Here is a 23,857-nt window from a genome sequence, read left to right on the forward strand (position 1 = left end):
TCATAGAGCCAGACTCACAGAGCCAGACTAAGGCTCCCCCAGGGCTCATAGAGCCAGACTCATAGAGCCAGACTGAGGCTCATAGAGCCAGACTCATAGAGCCAAACTGAGGCTCATAGAGCCAGACTCACAGAGCCAGACTAAGGCTCCCCCAGGGCTCATAGAGCCAGACTCACAGAGCCAGACTAAGGCTCCCCCAGGGCTCATAGAGCCAGACTAAGGCTCATAGAGCCAGACTGAGGCTCCCCCAGGGCTCATAGAGCCAGACTCATAGAGCCAGACTCATAGAGCCAGACTAAGGCTAATAGAACCAGACTAAGGCTCAGAGCCAGACTAAGGCTCCCCCAAGGCTCACAGAGCCAGGCTCATAGAGCCAGACTGAGGCTCCCCCAGGGCTCATAGAGCCAGACTGAGGCTCATAGAGCCAGACTAAGGCTCATAGAGCCAGACTGAGGCTCCCCCAGGGCTCATAGAGCCAGACTCATAGAGCCAGACTCATAGAGCCAGACTAAGGCTCATAGAACCAGACTAAGGCTCAGAGCCAGACTGAGGCTCCCCCAAGGCTCACAGAGCCAGGCTCATAGAGCCAGACTAAGGCTCCCCCAGGGCTCATAGAGCCAGACTCATAGAGCCAGACTAAGGCTCATAGAGCCAGACTAAGGCTCCCCCAGGGCTCATAGAGCCAGACTCATAAAGCCAGACTAAGGCATCTATAACCTGACAAACCACAGTACCAATACAATGGAAGTCGATTTATGAATTTATTTCGTAAATCTCTGCATAAATAAACATTCCCGAGACTCGGAGTCTCCGCTGAGACTCGGGGAGACCGGGTCTCAGGGTCAGAGTCTTCACCGACACTCAGGGAGACCGGGTCTCAGGGTCAGAGTCTTCGCTGATACTCGGGGAGACCGGGTCTGAGGGTCAGAGTCTCCGCTGAGACTCGGGGAGACCGGGTCTCAGGGTCAGAGTCTTCACCGAGACTCAGGGAGACCGGGTCTCAGGGTCAGAGTCTCCGCTGAGACTCGGGGAGACCGGGTCTCAGGGTCAGAGTCTCCACTGAGACTCTGGGAGACCGGGTCTCAGGGTCAGAGTCTTCACCGAGACTCGGGGAGACCGGGTCTCAGGGTCAGAGTCTCCACTGGGTCTCAGGGTCAGCGTCCTAACCGAGACTCGGGGAGACCGGGTCTCAGGGTCAGAGTCTTCACCGAGACTCGGGGAGACCGGGTCTCAGGGTCAGAGTCTCCACTGGGTCTCAGGGTCAGCGTCTCCACCGAGACTCGGGGAGACCGGGTCTCAGGGTCAGAGTCTTCACCGAGACTCAGGGAGACCGGGTCTCAGGGTCAGAGTCTCCGCTGAGACTCGGGGAGACCGGGTCTCAGGGTCAGATACTTCGCCGAGACTCGGGGAGACCGGGTCTCAGGGTCAGAGTCTTCACTGAGACTCGGGGAGACCGGGTCTCAGGGTCAGAGTCTCCACCGGGTCTCAGGGTCAGAATCTCCACCGAGACTCGGGAAGACCGGGTCTCAGGGTCAGAGTGTCCGCTGGGTCTCAGGGTCAGAGTCTCCACCGAGACTCGGGGAGACCGGGTCTGAGGGTCAGAGTCTTCACCGAGACTCGGGGAGACCGGGTCTCAGAGTTAGAGTCTCTTCCGAGACTCGGGGAGACCGGGTCTCATGGTCAGAGACTTCGCCGGGACTCGGGAAGACCGGGTCTCAGGGTCAGAGTCTCCGCTGAGACTCGGGGAGACCGGGTCTCAGGGTCAGAGTCTCTGCTGAGACTCGGGGAGACCGGGTCTCAGAGTTAGAGTCTCCACGGAGACTCGGGGAGACCGGGTCTCAGGGTCAGAGTCTTCACCGGGACTCGGGGAGACCGGGTCTCAGGGTCAGAGTCTCTGCTGAGACTCGGGGAGACCGGGTCTCAGAGTTAGAGTCTCCACGGAGACTCGGGGAGACCGGGTCTCAGGGTCAGAGTCTTCACCGGGACTCGGGGAGACCGGGTCTCAGGGTCAGAGTCTCCGCTGAGACTCGGGGAGACCGGGTCTCAGGGTCAGAGTCTCCGCTGAGACTCGGGGAGACCGGGTCTCAGAGTTAGAGTCTCCACGGAGACTCGGGGAGACCGGGACCCGGTCTCCCCGAGTCTCTACCGAGACTCGGGGAGACCGGGTCTGAGGGTCAGCGTCTCCGCCGAGACACACAAAGGCACACGTTGGCCAACACATGCGCCGCATGCAAATCTTTAACGCGCATTTAACACCATGCACCCAAACAGCACCGGACCGAGCGGGGGTTGACTCAGCTGCGACTGATGAGACCCTCAATGTTGAAACCGTTCCCTGCCTATAAGCGTCTGGGGTAGATCCCGAAGCGTTGACTCGAGCGGAGAACAGCCCTGCTCCTGCTGTTGCTGCTGATGAGACGCTGAATGTGGAAACCGGTCCAGAGTTTTGCTTGCGCTGACCAAATGCTGCTGATGCGAGTCTATTGTTCTCTAGGTCTCTGTGTGAGTCTATTGTTCTCTATGTGTGTCTATTGTTCTCTAGGTCTCTGTGTGAGTCTATTGTTCTCTAGGTCTCTGTGTGAGTCTATTGTTCTCTAGGCCTCTGTGTGAGTCTATTGTTCTCTAGGTCTCTGTGTGAGTCTATTGTTCTCTAGGTCTCTGTGTGAGTCTATTGTTCGCTATGTGAGTCTATTGTTCTCTAGGTCTCTGTGTGAGTCTATTGTTCTCTAGGTCTCTGTGTGAGTCTATTGTTCTCTATGTGAGTCTATTGTTCTCTAGGTCTCTGTGTGAGTCTATTGTTCTCTAGGTCTCTGTGTGAGTCTATTGTTTTCTAGGTCTCTGTGTGAGTCTATTGTTCTCTAGGTCTCTGAGTCTATTGTTCTCTAGATCTCTATGTGAGTCTATTGTTCTCTAGGTCTCTGTGTGAGTCTATTGTTCTCTAGGTCTCTGTGTGAGTCTATTGTTGTCTAGGTCTCTGTGTGAGTCTATTGTTCTGTAGGTCTCTGTGTGAGTCTATTGTTCTCTAGGTCTCTATGTGAGTCTATTGTTCTCTATGTCTCTATGTGAGTCTACTGTTCTCTAGGTCTCTATGTGAGTCTATTGTTCTCTAGGTCTCTGTGTGAGTCTATTGTTCTCTAGGTCTCTGTGTGAGTCTATTGTTCTCTAGGTCTCTGTGTGAGTCTATTGTTCGCTATGTGCGTCTATTGTTCTCTAGGTCTCTGTGTGAGTCTATTGTTCTCTAGGTCTCTGTGTGAGTCTATTGTTCTCTAGGTCTCTGTGTGAGTATATTGTTCGCTATGTGAGTCTATTGTTCTCTAGGTCTCTGTGTGAGTCTATTGTTCTCTAGGTCTCTGTGTGAGTCTATTGTTCTCTATGTGAGTCTATTGTTCTCTAGGTCTCTGTGTGAGTCTATTGTTCTCTAGGTCTCTGTGTGAGTCTATTGTTCTCTAGGTCTCTATGTGAGTCTATTGTTCTCTAGGCCTCTGTGTGAGTCTATTGTTCTCTAGGTCTCTGTGTGAGTCTATTGTTCTCTAGGTCTCTGTGTGAGTCTATTGTTCTCTAGGTCTCTGTGTGAGTCTATTGTTCTCTAGGTCTCTGTGTGAGTCTATTGTTCTCTAGGCCTCTGTGTGAGCCTATTGTTCTCTAGGTCCCTATGTGAGTCTATTGTTCTCTAGGTCTCTGTGTGAGTCTATTGTTCTCTAGGTCTCTGTGTGAGTCTATTGTTCTCTAGGTCTCTATGTGAGTCTATTGTTCTCTAGGTCTCTGTGTGAGTCTATTGTTCTCTAGGTGTCTGTGTGAGTCTATTGTTCTCTAGGTCTCTGTGTGAGTCTATTGTTCTCTATGTGAGTCTATTGTTCTCTAGGTCTCTATGTGAGTCTATTGTTCTCTAGGCCTCTGTGTGAGTCTATTGTTCTCTAGGTCTCTGTGTGAGTCTATTGTTCTCTAGGTCTCTGTGTGAGTCTATTGTTCTCTAGGTCTCTGTGTGAGTCTATTGTTCTCTAGGTCTCTATGTGAGTCTATTGTTCTCTAGGCCTCTGTGTGAGCCTATTGTTCTCTAGGTCTCTATGTGAGTCTATTGTTCTCTAGGTCTCTGTGTGAGTCTATTGTTCTCTAGGTCTCTATGTGAGTCTATTGTTGTCTATGTCTCTGTGTGAGTCTATTGTTCTCTAGGTCTCTGTGTGAGTCTATTGTTCTCTAGGTCTCTGTGTGAGTCTATTGTTCTCTAGGTCTCTGTGTGAGTCTATTGTTCTCTAGGTCTCTATGTGAGTCTATTGTTGTCTATGTCTCTGTGTGAGTCTATTGTTCTCTAGGTCTCTATGTGAGTCTATTGTTCTCTAGGTCTCTGTGTGAGTCTATTGTTCTCTAGGTCTCTATGTGAGTCTATTGTTGTCTATGTCTCTGTGTGAGTCTATTGTTCTCTAGGTCTCTGTGTGAGTCTATTGTTCTCTAGGTCTCTGTGTGAGTCTATTGTTCTCTAGGTCTCTGTGTGAGTCTATTGTTCTCTATGTCTCTATGTGAGTCTATTGTTCTCTAGGTCTCTGTGTGAGTCTATTGTTCTCTAGGTCTCTGTGTGAGTCTATTGTTCTCTAGGTCTCTGTGTGAGTCTATTGTTCTCTAGGTCTCTGTGTGAGTCTATTGTTCTCTAGGTCTCTGTGTGAGTCTATTGTTCTCTAGGTCTCTATGTGAGTCTACTGTTCTCTAGATCTCTGTGTGAGTCTATTGTTCTCTAAGTCTCTGTGTGAGTCTATTGTTCTCTAGGTCTCTATGTGAGTCCATTGTTCTCTAGGTCTCTGTGTGAGTCTATTGTTCTCTAGGTCTCTGTGTGAGTCTATTGTTCTCTAGGTCTCTGTGTGAGTCTATTGTTCTCTAGGTCTCTATGTGAGTCCATTGTTCTCTAGGTCTCTGTGTGAGTCTATTGTTCTCTAGGTCTCTGTGTGAGTCTATTGTTCTCTAGGTCTCTATGTGAGTCTATTGTTCTCTATGTCTCTGTGTGAGTCTATTGTTCTCTAGGTCTCTGTGTGAGTCTATTGTTCTCTAGGTCTCTGTGTGAGTCTATTGTTCTCTAGGTCTCTGTGTGAGTCTATTGTTCTCTAGGGTCTCTGTGTGAGTCTATTGTTCTCTAGGTCTCTGTGTGAGTCTATTGTTCTCTAGGTCTCTGTGTTAGTCTATTGTTCTCTAGGTCTCTGTGTGAGTCTATTGTTCTCTAGGTCTCTGAGTCTATTGTTCTCTAGGTCTCTATGTGAGTCTATTGTTCTCTAGGTCTCTATGTGTGTCTATTGTTCTCTAGGTCTCTGTGTGAGTCTATTGTTCTCTATGTCTCTGTGTGAGTCTATTGTTCTCTAGGTCTCTGTGTGAGTCTATTGTTCTCTAGGTCTCTGTGTGAGTCTATTGTTCTCTAGGCCTCTATGTGAGTCTATTGTTCTCTAGGTCTCTGTGTGAGTCTATTGTTCTCTAGGTCTCTGTGTGAGTCTATTGTTCTCTAGGTCTCTATGTGAGTCTATTGTTGTCTATGTCTCTGTGTGAGTCTATTGTTCTCTAGGTCTCTATGTGAGTCTACTGTTCTCTAGATCTCTGTGTGAGTCTATTGTTCTCTAAGTCTCTGTGTGAGTCTATTGTTCTCTAGGTCTCTATGTGAGTCCATTGTTCTCTAGGTCTCTGTGTGAGTCTATTGTTCTCTAGGTCTCTGTGTGAGTCTATTGTTCTCTAGGTCTCTGTGTGAGTCTATTGTTCTCTAGGTCTCTGTGTGAGTCTATTGTTCTCTAGGTCTCTGTGTGAGTCTATTGTTCTCTAGGTCTCTATGTGAGTCTATTGTTCTCTATGTTTCTGTGTGAGTCTATTGTTCTCTAGGTCTCTATGTGAGTCTATTGTTCTCTAGGTCTCTGTGTGAGTCTATTGTTCTCTAGGTCTCTATGTGAGTCTATTGTTCTCATGTCTCTGTGTGAGTCTATTGTTCTCTAGGCCTCTATGTGAGTCTATTGTTCTCTAGGTCTCTGTGTGAGTCTATTGTTCTCTAGGTCTCTGTGTGAGTCTATTGTTCTCTAGGTCTCTGTGTGAGTCTATTGTTCTCTAAGTCTCTGTGTGAGTCTATTGTTCTCTAGGTCTCTGTGTGAGTCTATTGTTCTCTATGTGAGTCTATTGTTCTCTAGGTCTCTATGTGAGTCTATTGTTCTCTAGGCCTCTATGTGAGTCTATTGTTCTCTAGGTCTCTATGTGAGTCTATTGTTCTCTAGGTCTCTGTGTGAGTCTATTGTTCTCTAAGTCTCTATGTGAGTCTATTGTTCTCTATGTCTCTGTGTGAGTCTATTGTTCTCTAGGTCTCTGTGTGAGTCTATTGTTCTCTAGGTCTCTGTGTGAGTCTATTGTTCTCTAGGTCTCTATGTGAGTCTATTATTCTTTAGGTCTCTGTGTGAGTCTATTGTTCTCTAGGTCTCTATGTGAGTCTATTGTTCTCTAGGTCTCTATGTGAGTCTATTGTTCTCTAGATCTCTGTGTGAGTCTATTGTTCTCTATGTCTCTATGTGAGTCTATTGTTCTCTATGTCTCTGTGTGAGTCTATTGTTCTCTAGGTCTCTATGTGAGTCTACTGTTCTCTAGATCTCTGTGTGAGTCTATTGTTCTCTATGTCTCTGTGTGAGTCTATTGTTCTCTAGGTCTCTGTGTGAGTCTATTGTTCTCTAGGCCTCTGTGTGAGTCTATTGTTCTCTAGGTCTCTGTGTGAGTCTATTGTTCTCTAGGTCTCTGTGTGAGTCTATTGTTCTCTAGGTCTCTATGTGAGTCTTTTGTTCCCTAGGTCTCTGTGTGAGTCTATTGTTGTCTATGTCTCTCTGTGAGTCTATTGTTCTCTAGGTCTCTATGTGAGTCTATTGTTCTCTAGGTCTCTGTGTGAGTCTATTGTTCTCTAGGTCTCTGTGTGAGTCTATTGTTCTCTAGGTCTCTGTGTGAGTCTATTGTTGTCTAGGTCTCTATGTGAGTCTATTGTTCTCTAGGTCTCTGTGTGAGTCTATTGTTCTCTAGGTCTCTGTGTGAGTCTATTGTTCTCTATGTCTCTGTGTGAGTCTATTGTTCTCTAGGTCTCTGTGTGAGTCTATTGTTCTCTAGGTCTCTGTGTGAGTCTATTGTTCTCTAGGTCTCTGTGTGAGTCTATTGTTCTCTAGGTCTCTGTGTGAGTCTATTGTTCTCTAGGTCTCTGTGTGAGTCTATTCTTTTCTAGGTCTCTATGTGAGTCTATTGTTGTCTATGTCTCTGTGTGAGTCTATTGTTCTCTAGGTCTCTATGTGAGTCTATTGTTCTCTAGGTCTCTATGTGAGTCTATTGTTCTCTAGGTCTCTGTGTGAGTCTATTGTTCTCTAGGTCTCTATGTGAGTCTATTGTTCTCTAGGTCTCTGTGTGAGTCTATTGTTCTCTAGGTCTCTGTGTGAGTCTATTGTTCTCTAGGTCTCTGTGTGAGTCTATTGTTCTCTAGGTCTCTGTGTGAGTCTATTGTTCTCTAGGTCTCTGTGTGAGTCTATTGTTCTCTAGGTCTCTGTGTGAGTCTATTGTTCTCTAGGTCTCTGTGTGAGTCTATTGTTCTCTAGGTCTCTGTGTGAGTCTATTGTTCTCTAGGTCTCTGTGTGAGTCTATTGTTCTCTAGGTCTCTGTGTGAGTCTATTGTTCTCTATGTCTCTGTGTGAGTCGATTGTTCTCTAGGTCTCTGTGTGAGTCTATTGTTCTCTAGGTCTCTATGTGAGTCTATTGTTCTCTAGGTCTCTGTGTGAGTCTATTGTTCTCTAGGTCTCTATGTGAGTCTATTGTTCTCTAGGTCTCTATGTGAGTCTATTGTTCTCTAGGTCTCTATGTGAGTCTATTGTTCTCTAGGTCTCTATGTGAGTCTATTGGTCTCTAGGTCTCTATGTGAGTCTATTGGTCTCTAGGTCTCTGTGTGAGTCTATTGTTCTCTAGGTCTCTATGTGAGTCTATTGTTCTCTAGGTCTCTGTGTGTGTCTATTGTTCTCTATGTCTCTGTGTGAGTCTATTGTTCTCTAGGTCTCTGTGTGAGTCTATTGTTCTCTATGTCTCTGTGTGAGTCTATTGTTCTCTATGTCTCTGTGTGAGTCTATTGGTCTCTAGGTCTCTGTGTGAGTCTATTGTTCTCTATGTCTCTGTGTGAGTCTATTGTTCTCTAGGTCTCTGTGTGAGTCTATTGTTCTCTAGGTCTCTATGTGAGTCTATTGTTCTCTAGGTCTCTGTGTGTGTCTATTGTTCTCTAGATCTCTGTGTGAGTCTATTGTTCTCTAGGTCTCTATGTGAGTCTATTGTTCTCTATGTCTCTGTGTGAGTCTATTGTTCTCTAGGTCTCTATGTGAGTCTATTGTTCTCTAAGTCTCTGTGTGAGTCTATTGTTCTCTAGGTCTCTGTGTGAGTCTATTGTTCTCTAGGTCTCTGTGTGAGTCTATTGTTCTGTGACTACACAGTGAGTGACTACACAGTGAGTGACTACACAGTGAGTGACTACACAGTGAGTGACTACACAGTGACTACACAGTGAGTGACTACACAGTGACTACACAGTGACTACACAGTGAGTGACTACACAGTGAGTGACTACACAGTGACTACACAGTGAGTGACTACACAGTGAGTGACTACACAGTGAGTGACTACACAGTGACTACACAGTGACTACACAGTGAGTGACTACACAGTGAGTGACTACACAGTGAGTGACTACACAGTGACTACACAGTGATTGACTACACAGTGACTACACAGTGAGTGACTACACAGTGACTACTCAGTGAGTACACAGTGAGTGACTACACAGTGAGTGACTACACAGTGACTACACAGTGACTACACAGTGAGTGACTACACAGTGAGTGACTACACAGTGAGTGACTACAAAGTGACTACACAGTGAGTGACTACACAGTGACTACTCAGTGAGTACACAGTGAGTGACTACACAGTGAGTGACTACACAGTGAGTGACTACACAGTGAGTGACTACACAGTGACTACACAGTGAGTGACTACACAGTGAGTGACTACACAGTGACTACACAGTGACTACACAGTGAGTGACTACACAGTGACTACACAGTGACTACACAGTGAGTGACTACACAGTGACTACACAGTGAGTGACTACACAGTGAGTGACTACACAGTGACTACACAGTGACTACACAGTGACTACACAGTGAGTGACTACACAGTGAGTGACTACACAGTGACTACACAGTGAGTGACTACACAGTGACTACACAGTGAGTGACTACACAGTGAGTGACTACACAGTGAGTGACTACACAGTGACTACACAGTGAGTGACTACACAGTGACTACACAGTGAGTGACTACACAGTGAGTGACTACACAGTGAGTGACTACACAGTGAGTGACTACACAGTGAGTGACTACACAGTGACTACACAGTGAGTGACTACACAGTGACTACACAGTGAGTGACTACACAGTGAGTGACTACACAGTGAGTGACTACACAGTGACTACACAGTGAGTGACTACACAGTGACTACACAGTGAGTGACTACACAGTGACTACACAGTGAGTGACTACACAGTGACTACTCAGTGAGTACACAGTGAGTGACTACACAGTGAGTGACTACACAGTGAGTGACTACACAGTGACTACACAGTGACTACTCAGTGAGTACACAGTGAGTGACTACACAGTGAGTGACTACACAGTGACTACACAGTGAGTGAGTACACAGTGACTACACAGTGACTACACAGTGAGTGACTACACAGTGACTACACAGTGAGTGACTACACAGTGACTACACAGTGACTACACAGTGAGTGACTACACAGTGAGTGACTACACAGTGAGTGACTACACAGTGACTACACAGTGAGTGACTACACAGTGACTACACAGTGAGTGACTACACAGTGACTACACAGTGACTACACAGTGAGTGACTACACAGTGACTACACAGTGAGTGGCTACACAGTGAGTGACTACACAGTGAGTGACTACACAGTGACTACACAGTGAGTGGCTACACAGTGAGTGACTACACAGTGAGTGACTACACAGTGAGTGACTACACAGTGAGTGACTACACAGTGAGTGACTACACAGTGAGTGACTACACAGTGAGTGGCTACACAGTGAGTGACTACACAGTGAGTGACTACACAGTGAGTGACTACACAGTGACTACACAGTGAGTGACTACACAGTGAGTGACTACACAGTGACTACACAGTGACTACACAGTGACTACACAGTGAGTGACTACACAGTGACTACACAGTGAGTGACTACACAGTGAGTGAGTACACAGTGAGTGACTACACAGTGAGTGACTACACAGTGACTACACAGTGAGTGACTACACAGTGACTACACAGTGAGTGACTACACAGTGACTACACAGTGAGTGACTACACAGTGACTACACAGTGAGTGACTACACAGTGAGTGAGTACACAGTGAGTGACTACACAGTGAGTGACTACACAGTGACTACACAGTGAGTGACTACACAGTGACTACACAGTGAGTGACTACACAGTGAGTGACTACACAGTGACTACACAGTGACTACACAGTGAGTGACTACACAGTGAGTGACTACACAGTGAGTGACTACACAGTGACTACACAGTGAGTGACTACACAGTGACTACACAGTGAGTGACTACACAGTGAGTGACTACACAGTGACTACACAGTGAGTGACTACACAGTGAGTGACTACACAGTGAGTGACTACACAGTGACTACACAGTGAGTGACTACACAGTGAGTGACTACACAGTGAGTGACTACACAGTGACTACACAGTGAGTGACTACACAGTGAGTGACTACACAGTGACTACACAGTGACTACACAGTGAGTGACTACACAGTGAGTGACTACACAGTGACTACACAGTGACTACACAGTGAGTGACTACACAGTGAGTGACTACACAGTGAGTGACTACACAGTGACTACACAGTGAGTGACTACACAGTGACTACACAGTGAGTGACTACACAGTGAGTGACTACACAGTGAGTGACTACACAGTGAGTGACTACACAGTGACTACACAGTGAGTGACTACACAGTGAGTGACTACACAGTGACTACACAGTGACTACACAGTGAGTGACTACACAGTGAGTGACTACACAGTGACTACACAGTGAGTACACAGTGAGTGACTACACAGTGAGTGACTACACAGTGAGTGACTACACAGTGACTACACAGTGAGTGACTACACAGTGACTACTCAGTGAGTACACAGTGAGTGACTACACAGTGAGTGACTACACAGTGAGTGACTACACAGTGACTACACAGTGAGTGACTACACAGTGACTACACAGTGAGTGACTACACAGTGAGTGACTACACAGTGAGTGACTACACAGTGAGTGACTACACAGTGAGTGACTACACAGTGAGTGACTACACAGTGACTACACAGTGAGTGACTACACAGTGAGTGACTACACAGTGAGTGACTACACAGTGACTACACAGTGACTACACAGTGAGTGACTACACAGTGAGTGACTACACAGTGAGTGACTACACAGTGACTACACAGTGACTACACAGTGAGTGACTACACAGTGACTACACAGTGACTACTCAGTGACTACACAGTGACTACTCAGTGACTACACAGTGAGTGACTACACAGTGACTACACAGTGAGTGACTACACAGTGACTACACAGTGAGTGACTACACAGTGACTACACAGTGACTACACAGTGAGTGACTACACAGTGACTACACAGTGAGTGACTACACAGTGGCTACACAGTGACTACACAGTGACTACACAGTGACTACACAGTGACTACACAGTGAGTGACTACACAGTGACTACACAGTGAGTGACTACACAGTGAGTGAGTACACAGTGAGTGGCTACACAGTGAGTGACTACACAGTGACTACACAGTGACTACACAGTGAGTGACTACACAGTGACTACACTGTGAGTGACTACACAGTGAGTGACTACACAGTGACTACACAGTGAGTGACTACACAGTGAGTGACTACACAGTGAGTGACTACTCAGCGGCTGTGTGGGGCCAGGCTAGGCGGTAGAGAGAGTCAGCTGCGTGGATGAGTCTGTCGTGATATTCGAGGTGTTCGCTGTTGCCCACAGGGACCCCCTCCAGACCCCAGAGGGCCCCCCAACAGGCCCCCGCGATCACTCCGGTGCTGTCGCTGTCCCCTGCGATCACACATGGACACCGGACGGTGTGGGTAGGTGTGTGTACACGTGTGTGTGTGTAGCTGTGTGTATGTGTGTGTGTACACGTGTGTGTATGTGTACACGTGTGTGTGTGTGTGTGTACACGTGTGTGTGTGTGTGTACACGTGTGTGTGTAGCTGTGTGTGTGTGTGTGTAGCTGTGTGTGTGTGTACACGTGTGTGTGTAGCTGTGTGTGTGTGTACCTGTGTGTGTGTACCTGTGTGTGTGTGTAGCTGTGTGTGTGTGTAGCTGTGTGGGTGTGTGTAGCTGTGTGTGTAGCTGTGTGTGTGTGTGTAGCTGTGTGTGTGTGTAGCTGTGTGTGTGTGTACCTGTGTGTGTGTGTACCTGTGTGTGTGTACCTGTGTGTGTACGTGTGTGTACCTGTGTGTGTGTGTACACGTGTGTGTGTAGCTGTGTGTGTGTGTGTACCTGTGTGTGTACCTGTGTGTATGTAGCTGTGTGTGTACACGTGTGTGTGTAGCTGTGTGTGTGTGTGTGTACACGTGTGTGTGTGTGTACCTGTGTGTGTGTAGCTGTGTGTGTGTGTACCTGTGTGTGTACCTGTGTGTGTGTGTGTAGCTGTGTGTGTGTAGCTGTGTGTGTGTGTGTAGCTGTGTGTGTGTGTGTACACGTGTGTGTGTGTGTACCTGTGTGTGTGTAGCTGTGTGTGTGTGTACCTGTGTGTGTACCTGTGTGTGTGTGTAGCTGTGTGTGTGTGTGTAGCTGTGTGTGTAGCTGTGTGTGTGTGTGTGTAGCTGTGTGTGTGTGTGTGTAGCTGTGTGTGTGTACCTGTGTGTGTGTGTGTAGCTGTGTGTGTGTAGCTGTGTGTGTACACGTGTGTGTGTAGCTGTGTGTGTGTGTGTAGCTGTGTGTGTGTGTGTAGTTGTGTGTGTGTGTGTGTGTAGCTGTGTGTGTGTGTAGCTGTGTGTGTGTGTGTAGCTGTGTGTGTGTGTACCTGTGTGTGTGTGTGTAGCTGTGTGTGTGTAGCTGTGTGTGTACACGTGTGTGTGTAGCTGTGTGTGTGTGTGTACACGTGTGTGTGTAGCTGTGTGTGTGTGTGTGTAGCTGTGTGTGTGTGTGTAGCTGTGTGTGTGTGTGTAGCTGTGTGTGTGTACACGTGTGTGTGTAGCTGTGTGTGTGTGTACGTGTGTGTATGTGTAGCTGTGTGTGTGTGTGTAGCTGTGTGTGTGTGTAGCTGTGTGTGTGTAGCTGTGTGTGTGTGTGTAGCTGTGTGTGTGTGTGTAGCTGTGTGTGTGTGTAGCTGTGTGTGTGTGTGTGTAGCTGTGTGTGTGTAGCTGTGTGTGTGTGTAGCTGTGTGTGTGTGTGTGTAGCTGTGTGTGTGTGTAGCTGTGTGTGTGTAGCTGTGTGTGTGTGTGTACACGTGTGTGTGTGTGTAGCTGTGTGTGTGTGTGTACCTGTGTGTGTGTGTACACGTGTGTGTGTACCTGTGTGTGTGTGTAGCTGTGTGTGTGTACACGTGTGTGTGTAGCTAATGGAACATCTTCGCCGGTTAGAAACATTTAGGCTGGCCTGCCTACGATCCATCCTGGGTTTAACCAGACTGGATTGTGTGAGGAGCTCACAAATCCTTGAAAGATCTGGGCAGGGTCCCATCGGTGAGCTCCTCCGGCAGGCAAGGCTGCGATGGCTGGGTCATGTAGCCCGCGTGCCCAGCCACCGCATGCCGAAACAGCTTTTGTTTGGCCGGATTGAGGGGGCTAAGCGGGCGCGGCACGGGCTAGAGAAGAGATGGAGTGATGTGGTACAGGAGGACGTGGAGCTGAGTGGACTTGCCGATGACTGGTACCAGCGGTGTCAAGATCGGCCTCTGTGGAGGAGGCTCGTGAAGGATGCTACTGGGCAGTTGGAGGCAGTCGCCCTCCAACAACAACGGAGGGCGGAGGAGCGACGCTCACAACAGCGAGCGGAGCGCCGGGTGGCTAAAGCACAGCAGGTTGGCACAGTAGGGGGCACAGGTGGTGCATCAGCCAGTCATCTCAGTCAGTCGACCCGTGGCACCTGGGTCTGCCCCGTGACCTCCTGCCAGCGGGCGTTCGACACTTCACGTGGCCTCAGGGTGCACATAGCCTGGCACAAGCGTCGTGGTGACGTCACCGCCACTTAGTGGCGAATGGCGGTTGTTGTTGTTGTTGTTGTGTAGCTGTGTGTGTGTGTGTGTGTAGCTGTGTGTGTGTGTGTACACGTGTGTGTGTGTACACGTGTGTGTGTAGCTGTGTGTGTGTGTGTGTAGCTGTGTGTGTGTGTGTACCTGTGTGTGTGTGTAGCTGTGTGTGTGTGTGTAGCTGTGTGTGTGTGTGTGTGTAGCTGTGTGTGTGTGTGCAGCTGTGTGTGTGCGTGTGTAGCTGTGTGTGTGTGTGTACCTGTGTGTGTGTGTAGCTGTGTGTGTGTGTGTAGCTGTGTGTGTATGTGTGTGTAGCTGTGTGTGTACCTGTGTGTGTGTGTAGCTGTGTGTGTGTGTAGCTGTGTGTGTGTAGCTGTGTGTGTGTGTAGCTGTGTGTGTGTGTGTAGCTGTGTGTGTGTAGCTGTGTGTGTGTGTACACGTGTGTGTGTAGCTGTGTGTGTGTGTGTGTAGCTGTGTGTGTGTGTGTAGCTGTGTGTGTGTGTGTAGCTGTGTGTGTGTGTGTGTACACGTGTGTGTGTAGCTGTGTGTGTGTGTGTGTACCTGTGTGTGTGTAGCTGTGTGTGTGTAGCTGTGTGTGTGTGTGTAGCTGTGTGTGTGTGTGTACACGTGTGTGTGTAGCTGTGTGTGTGTGTATGTGTGTGTAGCTGTGTGTGTGTGTAGCTGTGTGTGTGTGTGTGTACACGTGTGTGTGTGTAGCTGTGTGTGTGTGTGTAGCTGTGTGTGTGTATGTGTGTGTAGCTGTGTGTGTGTGTAGCTGTGTGTGTGTGTGTAGCTGTGTGTGTGTGTGTGTACACGTGTGTGTGTAGCTGTGTGTGTGTGTGTGTAGCTGTGTGTATGTGTGTGTAGCTGTGTGTGTGTAGCTGTGTGTGTGTAGCTGTGTGTGTGTGTGTGTACACGTGTGTGTGTAGCTGTGTGTGTGTGTGTGTAGCTGTGTGTGTGTGTAGCTGTGTGTGTGTGTGTAGCTGTGTGTGTGTGTAGCTGTGTGTGTGTGTGTAGCTGTGTGTGTGTGTACCTGTGTGTGTGTGTAGCTGTGTGTGTGTAGCTCTGTGTGTGTGTGTGTAGCTGTGTGTGTGTGTGTAGCTGTGTGTGTGTGTACCTGTGTGTGTACCCACACAGAGACTCACAGAGAGACCCAAACAGAGACCCACAGAGAGACCCACACAGAGACCCACACAGAGACCCACACAGAGACACACACAGAGACCCACACAGAGACCCACACAGAGACCCACACAGAGACCCACACAGAGACCCACACAGAGTCCCCCACAGAGACCCACACAGAGACCCACACAGAGACCCACACAGAGACCCACACAGAGACCCATAGAGACCCACACAGCGACCCACAGAGACCCACACAGAGACCCACACAGAGACCTACACAGAGACCCACACAGAGACCCACACAGAGACCCACACAGAGACCCACACAGAGACCCACACAGAGACCCACACAGAGACCCACACAGAGACCCACACAGAGACCTACACAGAGACCCATAGAGACCCACACAGAGAGACCCACACAGAGACCCACACAGAGACCCACACAGAGACCCACAGAGACCCACACAGCGACCCACACAGAGACCCACACAGAGACCCACACAGAGACCCACACAGAGACCCACACAGAGACCCACACAGAGACCCACACAGAGACCCACACAGAGACCCACACAGAGACCCACACAGAGACCTACACAGAGACCCACACAGAGCCCCACACAGAGACCCACAGAGCCCCACACAGAGACCCACACAGAGACCCACACAGAGACACACACAGAGACCCACACAGAGACCCACACAGAGACCCACACAGAGACCCACAGAGACCCATAGAGACCCACACAGAGACCCACACAGAGACCCACACAGAGACCCACACAGAGACCCACACAGAGACCCACACAGAGACCCACACAGAGAGACCCACACAGAGACCCAAACAGAGACCCACAGAGAGACCCACACAGAGACCCACACAGAGACCCACAGAGAGACCCACACAGAGACCCACACAGAGACCCACACAGAGACCCACACAGAGACCCACACAGAGACCCACACAGAGACCCACACAGAGACCCACAGAGACCCACACAGAGACCCACACAGAGACCTACACAGAGACCCACAGAGTCCCCCACAGAGACCCACACAGAGACCCACACAGAGACCAACACAGAGACCGACACAGAGACCCACACAGAGACCCACACAGAGACCCACAGAGAGACCCACACAGAGACCGACACAGAGACCCACACAGAGACCCACACAGAGACCCACACAGAGACCCACACAGAGACCCACACAGAGACCCACACAGAGACCCACACAGAGACCCACAGAGACCGACACAGAGACCCACACAGAGACCCACACAGAGACCCACAGAGACCCACAGAGACCCACACAGAGACCCCCACAGAGACCCACACAGAGACCAACACAGAGACCGACACAGAGACCCACACAGAGACCCACACAGAGACCCACACAGAGACCCACACAGAGACCTACAGAGACCCACACAGAGACCCACAAAGACCCACACAGAGACCCACACAGAGACCCACACAGAGACCCACACAGAGACCCACACAGAGACCCACACAGAGACCCACAGAGCCCCACACAGACACCCACACAGAGACCCACACAGAGACCCATAGAGACCCACATAGAGACCCACACAGAGACCCACACAGAGACCCACACAGAGACCCACACAGAGACCCACACAGAGACCTACAGAGACTCACACAGAGCCCCACACAGAGCCCCACACAGAGACCCACACAGAGACCCACACAGAGACCCACACAGAGACACACACAGAGACCCACAGTGACCCACACAGAGACCCACACAGAGACCCACATAGAGACCCACAGAGACCCACACAGACACCCACACAGAGACCCACACAGAGACCCACAGAGACCCACACAGAGACCCACACAGAGACCCACACAGAGGCCCACAGAGAGACCGACACAGAGACCCACAGAGACCCACACAGAGACCCACACAGAGACCCACACAGAGACCCACACAGAGACCCACACAGAGACCCACACAGAGACCCATAGAGACCCACAGAGACCCACACAGAGACCCACAGAGACCCACACAGAGACCCACACAGAGACCCACAGAGACCCACAAAGAGACCCACACAGAGACCCACATAGAGACCCACAGAGACCCACACAGAGACCCACACAGAGACCCACACAGAGACCCACACAGAGACCCACAGAGACCCAAACAGAGACCCACACAGAGACCCACACAGAGGCCCACACAGAGACCGACACAGAGACCCACAGAGACCCACACAGAGACCCACACAGAGACCCACACAGAGACCCACACAGAGACCCACACAGAGACCCACACAGAGACCCATAGAGACCCAGAGAGACCCACACAGAGACCCACAGAGACCCACACAGAGATCCACACAGAGACCCACAGAGACCCACACAGAGACCCACAGAGACCCACACAGAGCCCCACACAGAGACCCACACAGAGACCCACAGAGACCCATAGAGACCCATACAGAGACCCACACAGAGACCACACAGAGACCCACACAGAGACCCACAGAGACCCCCACAGAGACCCACACAGAGACCCACAGAGACCCACACAGAGACCCACAGAGACCCACACAGAGACCCACACAGACCCACACAGAGACCCACACAGAGACCCACACAGAGACCCACACAGAGACCCACACAGAGACCCACACAGAGACCCACACAGAGACCCACACAGAGACCCACACAGAGAGACACACAGAGGCCCACACAGAGACCTACACAGAGACCCACACAGAGACCCACAGAGACCCACACAGAGACCCATAGAGACCCACACAGAGAGACCCCCACAGAGACCCACACAGAGACCCACACAGAGACCCACACAGAGACCCACACAGAGACCCACAGAGACCCACACAGAGACCCACACAGAGACCCACACAGAGGCTCACACAGAGACCGACACAGAGACCCACACAGAGACCCACACAGAGACCCACACAGAGACCCACACAGAGACCCACACAGAGACCCACACAGAGACCCACACAGAGACCCACAGAGAGACCCACACAGAGACCCACACAGAGACTCACACAGAGACCCACAGAGACCCACACAGCGACCCACACAGAGACCCACACAGAGACCCACAGAGACCCACATAGAGACCCACACAGAGACCCACAAAGACCCACACAGAGACCCACACAGAAACCCACACAGAGACCCACACAGAGACCCACACAGAGACCCATAGAGACCCACACAGAGACCCACACAGAGACCCACACAGAGACCCACACAGAGACCCACAGAGACCCACACAGAGACCCACACAGAGACCTACACAGAGACCCACAGAGTCCCCCACAGAGACCCACACAGAGACCCACACAGACCCACACAGAGACCCACACAGAGACCCACAGAGCCCCACACAGAGACCCATAGAGACACACACAGAGACACACAGAGACCCACACAGAGACCCACACAGAGACCCACACAGAGACCCACAGAGACCCACACAGAGACCCACACAGAGACCCACAGAGACCCACACAGAGACCCACAGAGACCCACACAGAGACCCACAGAGGCCCACACAGAGACCCACAGAGACCCACACAGAGACCCACACAGAGCCCCACACAGAGACCCACACAGAGACCCACACAGAGACCCACACAGAGACCCACACAGAGACCCACAGAGACCCACACAGAGACCCACACAGAAACCCACAGAGACCCACACAGAGACCCACAGAGACCCACACAGAGACCCACACAGAGACCCACAGAGACCCACACAGAGACCCACACAGAGACCCACACAGAGACCCACAGAGACCCACACAGAGACCCACACAGAGACCTACACAGAGACCCACACAGAGACCCACACAGAGACCCACACAGAGACCCACAGAGACCCACACAGAGACCCACAGAGACCCACACAGAGACCCACACAGAGCCCCACACAGAGACCCACACAGAGACCCACACAGAGACCCACACAGAGACCCACACAGAGACCCACAGAGACCCACACAGAGACCCACACAGAAACCCACAGAGACCCACACAGAGACCCACAGAGACCCACACAGAGACCCACACAGAGACCCACAGAGACCCACACAGAGACCCACACAGAGACCCACACAGAGACCCACAGAGACCCACACAGAGACCCACACAGAGACCTACACAGAGACCCACACAGAGACCCACACAGAGACCCACAGAGACCCACACAGAGACCTACACAGAGACCCACACAGAGACCCACACAGAGACCCACAGAGACCCACACAGAGACCCACACAGAGCCCCACACAGAGACCCACACAGAGCCCCACACAGAGACCCACACAGAGACCCACACAGAGACCCACACAGAGAGACCCACACAGAGCCCCACACAGAGACCCACACAGAGACCCACAGAGACCCACACAGAGACCCACACAGAGACCCACACCCATAGAGACCCACAGAGACCCACACAGAGACCCACACAGAGCCCCACACAGAGACCCACACAGAGACCCACTGAGAGACCCACAGAGAGACCCACAGAGACCCACAGAGACCCACACAGAGACCCACAGAGACCCACACCCATAGAGACCCACACAGAGACCCACACAGAGACCCATAGAGACCCACACAGAGCCCCACACAGAGACCCCACCCCCCCCCCCCACGCTCCGCCCCCCTCACCTCCGTGGAACATTCCGTAGTTGCACAGCAGCTCCCAGCCCTGGGCCGTCCCCTCGGGTTCCCCCTCCGAGGTCCGACGTTCCATGCTCGGGGCGGCTCGCAGGACGGCGTCGTAGGCGATCATGGGGGCGTCATGGCCGCTGCGTCCTGCCCAGCCGTCCAGGCTCCAGGCCCGGTAGGCCTCGTCACGGCCCTCTGGGGTCCCGAGGCTCTCGGGGAACATGGCCCTTGAGGCGGTGGAGGCGGTGGTGGCGGTGGCGGAGGTGGTGGCGGTATCCTCGGCGATGTTGCGCTCCAGAAGGTATCTACGGCGGAGACAACACACACACACACACTCACTCTCACACACACTCACACACTCACTCACTCACTCTCACACACACTCACACACTCACTCACTCACTCTCACACACACTCACACTCACTCACTCACTCTCACACACACTCACACTCACTCACTCACTCTCACACACACTCACACACTCACTCACTCTCACACACACTCACACACTCACTCACTCTCACACACACTCACACACTCACTCACTCACTCTCACACACACTCACACTCACTCACTCACTCTCACACACACTCACACACTCACTCACTCACTCTCACACACACTCACACACTCACTCATACTCATACATACACACACACTCACTCACTCTCACACACACTCACACACTCACTCATACTCATACATACACACACACTCACTCACTCTCACACACACTCACACACTCACTCACTCTCACACACACTCACACACTCACTCACTCTCACACACACTCACTCACACACACTCACACACTCACTCTCACACACACTCACTCACTCTCACACACACTCACACACTCACTCATACTCATACATACACACACACTCACTCACTCTCACACACACTCACACACTCACTCACTCTCACACACACTCACTCACTCTCACACACACTCACACTCACTCTCACACACACTCACACACTCACTCACTCTCACACACACTCACACACTCACTCACTCTCACACACACTCACACACTCACTCACTCTCACACACACTCACACACTCACTCACTCTCACACACACACACTCACTCACTCTCACACACACTCACTCACTCATACTCATACATACACACACACTCACTCATACTCATACATACACACACACTCACTCTCACACACACTCACACACTCACTCACTCTCACACACACTCACTCACTCACTCTCACACACACTCACACACTCACTCACTCTCACACACACTCACACTCACTCACTCATACTCATACATACACACACACTCACTCACACTCATACATACACACACACTCACTCACTCTCACACACACTCACACACTCACTCACTCTCACACACACTCACACTCACTCACTCATACTCATACATACACACACACTCACTCACACTCATACATACACACACACTCACTCACTCTCACACACACTCACACACTCACTCACTCTCACACACACTCACACACTCACTCACTCTCACACACACTCACACACTCACTCTCACACACACTCACACACTCACTCACTCTCACACACACTCACACACTCACTCACTCTCACACACACTCACACACTCACTCACTCTCACACACACTCACACACTCACTCTCACACACACTCACACACTCACTCATACTCATACATACACACACACTCACTCACTCTCACACACACTCACACACTCACTCTCACACACACTCACACACTCACTCACTCTCACACACACTCACACACTCACTCACTCTCACACACACTCACACACTCACTCACTCTCACACACACTCACACACTCACTCACTCACTCTCACACACACACACTCACTCACTCTCACACACACTCACACACTCACTCACTCTCACACACACTCACACACTCACTCACTCTCACACACACTCACACACTCACTCACTCACTCTCACACACACTCACACACACACTCACTCTCACACACACACACACTCACTCTCACACACACTCACACACTCACTCACTCTCACACACACTCACACACTCACTCACACTCATACATACACACACACTCGTACACACTCAAAACAACAACAACAACAACCGCCATTCGCCACTAAGTGGCGGTGACGTCATCAAGACGCTTGTGCCAGGCCATGTGCACCTTGAGGCTACCACGTGAAGTGTCGAACGCCCGCTGGCAGGAGGTCACGGGGCAGACCCAGCAGGTGACATGGGTTGCCTGCTGCTGCTGCTGTGCCAAGCTAGGTGCATGGGGAGGTCACGGGGCAGACCCAGCAGGTGCCACGAGTCGACTGACTGAGACGACTGCGATGAGTGGCTGATGCACCACCTGTGCCCCCTACTGTGCCAACCTGCTGTGATTTAGCCACCCGGCGCTCCGCTCGTTGTTGTGAGCGTCGCTCCTCCGCCCTCCGTTGTTGTTGGAGGGCGACTGCCTCCAACTGCCCAGTAGCGTCCTTCACGAGCCTCCTCCGCAGAGGCCGATCCTGACACCGCTGGTACCGGTCATCGGCAAGTCCACTCAGCTCCACGTCCTCCTGTACCACATCACTCCATCTCTTCTCTAGCCCGTGCCACACCCGTTTAGACCCCTCGATCCGGCCGAACAAAAGCTGTTTCGGCATGCGGTGGCTGGGCATGCGGGCTACATGACCCAGCCAACGCAGCCTTGCCTGCCGGAGGAGCTCACCGATGGGACCTTGCCCAGATCTTTCAAGGATTTGTGAGCTCCTCACACAATCCAGCCTGCTGGTTAAACCCAGGATGGATCGTAGGCAGGCCAGGCTAAATGTTTCTAACCGGCGAAGATGTTCCATTAGGGGGGGTCCACGTTTCGCAAGCGTAGAGAAGGGAGGGAATGACTCTGGCCGAGAAGACCTGAAGCTTCGTGTGGAGCGACAGACCAGGTAGCTTCCACACAGCATTACGCAACCGATGAAAAGATAATGCCGCTCGACTGATTCGGAGTGACACCTCTGCTGTTAAACTGGAGCCAGTCATAAGCACACTGCCCAGGTATGGGACACTCTCCACTCTCTCCACAACTGCCCTATCACCAATTTGGAGTTGTGGGGGTGGAGAATCTGATGGTACAAAATACCCAGGCAGGTGCTCAATGTTGGTGGGGCTGATGGTAAGGCCCCACCTCTTGGTGGCAAGCTCCAGTCTCAGCAGCAGCGCCTCCAACTCCTCCTCTGAGTGTTCAGCAATTACAAGATCATCGGCATATGTAAAATGGTTGACTAATAGGGAGCCATCCCTTGACTGCACCCGGGCATCGATCAGCCTCTCATTGCATCTGGAAATGCCTCCGATACAGCTATTGAAGGCTTCATGAACTACATGGTCAAAATAGATGTTAAATAATGTGGGAACCAGAGGACATCCCTGTCGCACCCCAAAGTGAGCAGGGAATGGCTCTGACTCCCGGCCACGTAGTTTTACCCGGGCCCGCTCACCATCATGAAGGTCCTTAATGATCGTGAGCAGAGGGTCAGGGACTCCGAAAGCACGAAGAACAACCCAGAGCCCAGGCCTACTGATGATATCATAGGCCTTGTCCAGGTCAATAAAGCAGAGATGTAGGTCTTGTTGGAATTCCCTACACCTCTGCTGTAGCAGACGGACAGAAAATATGGCATCTGTGCAGGA

At 50.8% G+C, this 23,857-nt stretch overlaps 1 protein-coding gene across 1 annotated transcript; it reads right to left on the minus strand.

Annotated features, from left to right (window-relative positions):
- Positions 1 to 744: 744 nt before the first annotated feature.
- LOC142923907 (ADP-ribosylhydrolase ARH1-like) lies at positions 745 to 22,552 on the minus strand. The gene is made up of 2 exons (XM_076064900.1): positions 20,176 to 22,552; positions 745 to 12,208 (listed from the first exon to the last, which is right to left on the minus strand). The coding sequence occupies exons 1-2, from the start codon at positions 20,396 to 20,398 to the stop codon at positions 12,042 to 12,044; spliced, it is 390 nt and encodes a 129-aa protein (XP_075921015.1). The 5' UTR covers positions 20,399 to 22,552; the 3' UTR covers positions 745 to 12,041.
- Between the last annotated feature and the right edge of the window lie 1,305 nt (positions 22,553 to 23,857).

Source organism: Petromyzon marinus, unplaced genomic scaffold (assembly GCF_048934315.1).
Source record: "Petromyzon marinus isolate PM22_M1 ecotype Great Lakes invasive population unplaced genomic scaffold, UKy_Petmar_22M1.pri1.0 PM_Scaffold_88, whole genome shotgun sequence".
Lineage (NCBI taxonomy): Eukaryota > Metazoa > Chordata > Hyperoartia > Petromyzontiformes > Petromyzontidae > Petromyzon > Petromyzon marinus.

Bases quoted from the DNA above. Each gene is read 5' to 3' on its own strand.
- LOC142923907 (XM_076064900.1), bottom strand. From the start codon at position 20,398: ATGTTCCCCGAGAGCCTCGGGACCCCAGAGGGCCGTGACGAGGCCTAC. The intron at 12,209-20,175 runs GTGAGGGGGGCG...GTGTGATCGCAG, and splicing joins CTACGGAATGTTCCACGGAG to GGGACAGCGACAGCACCGGA.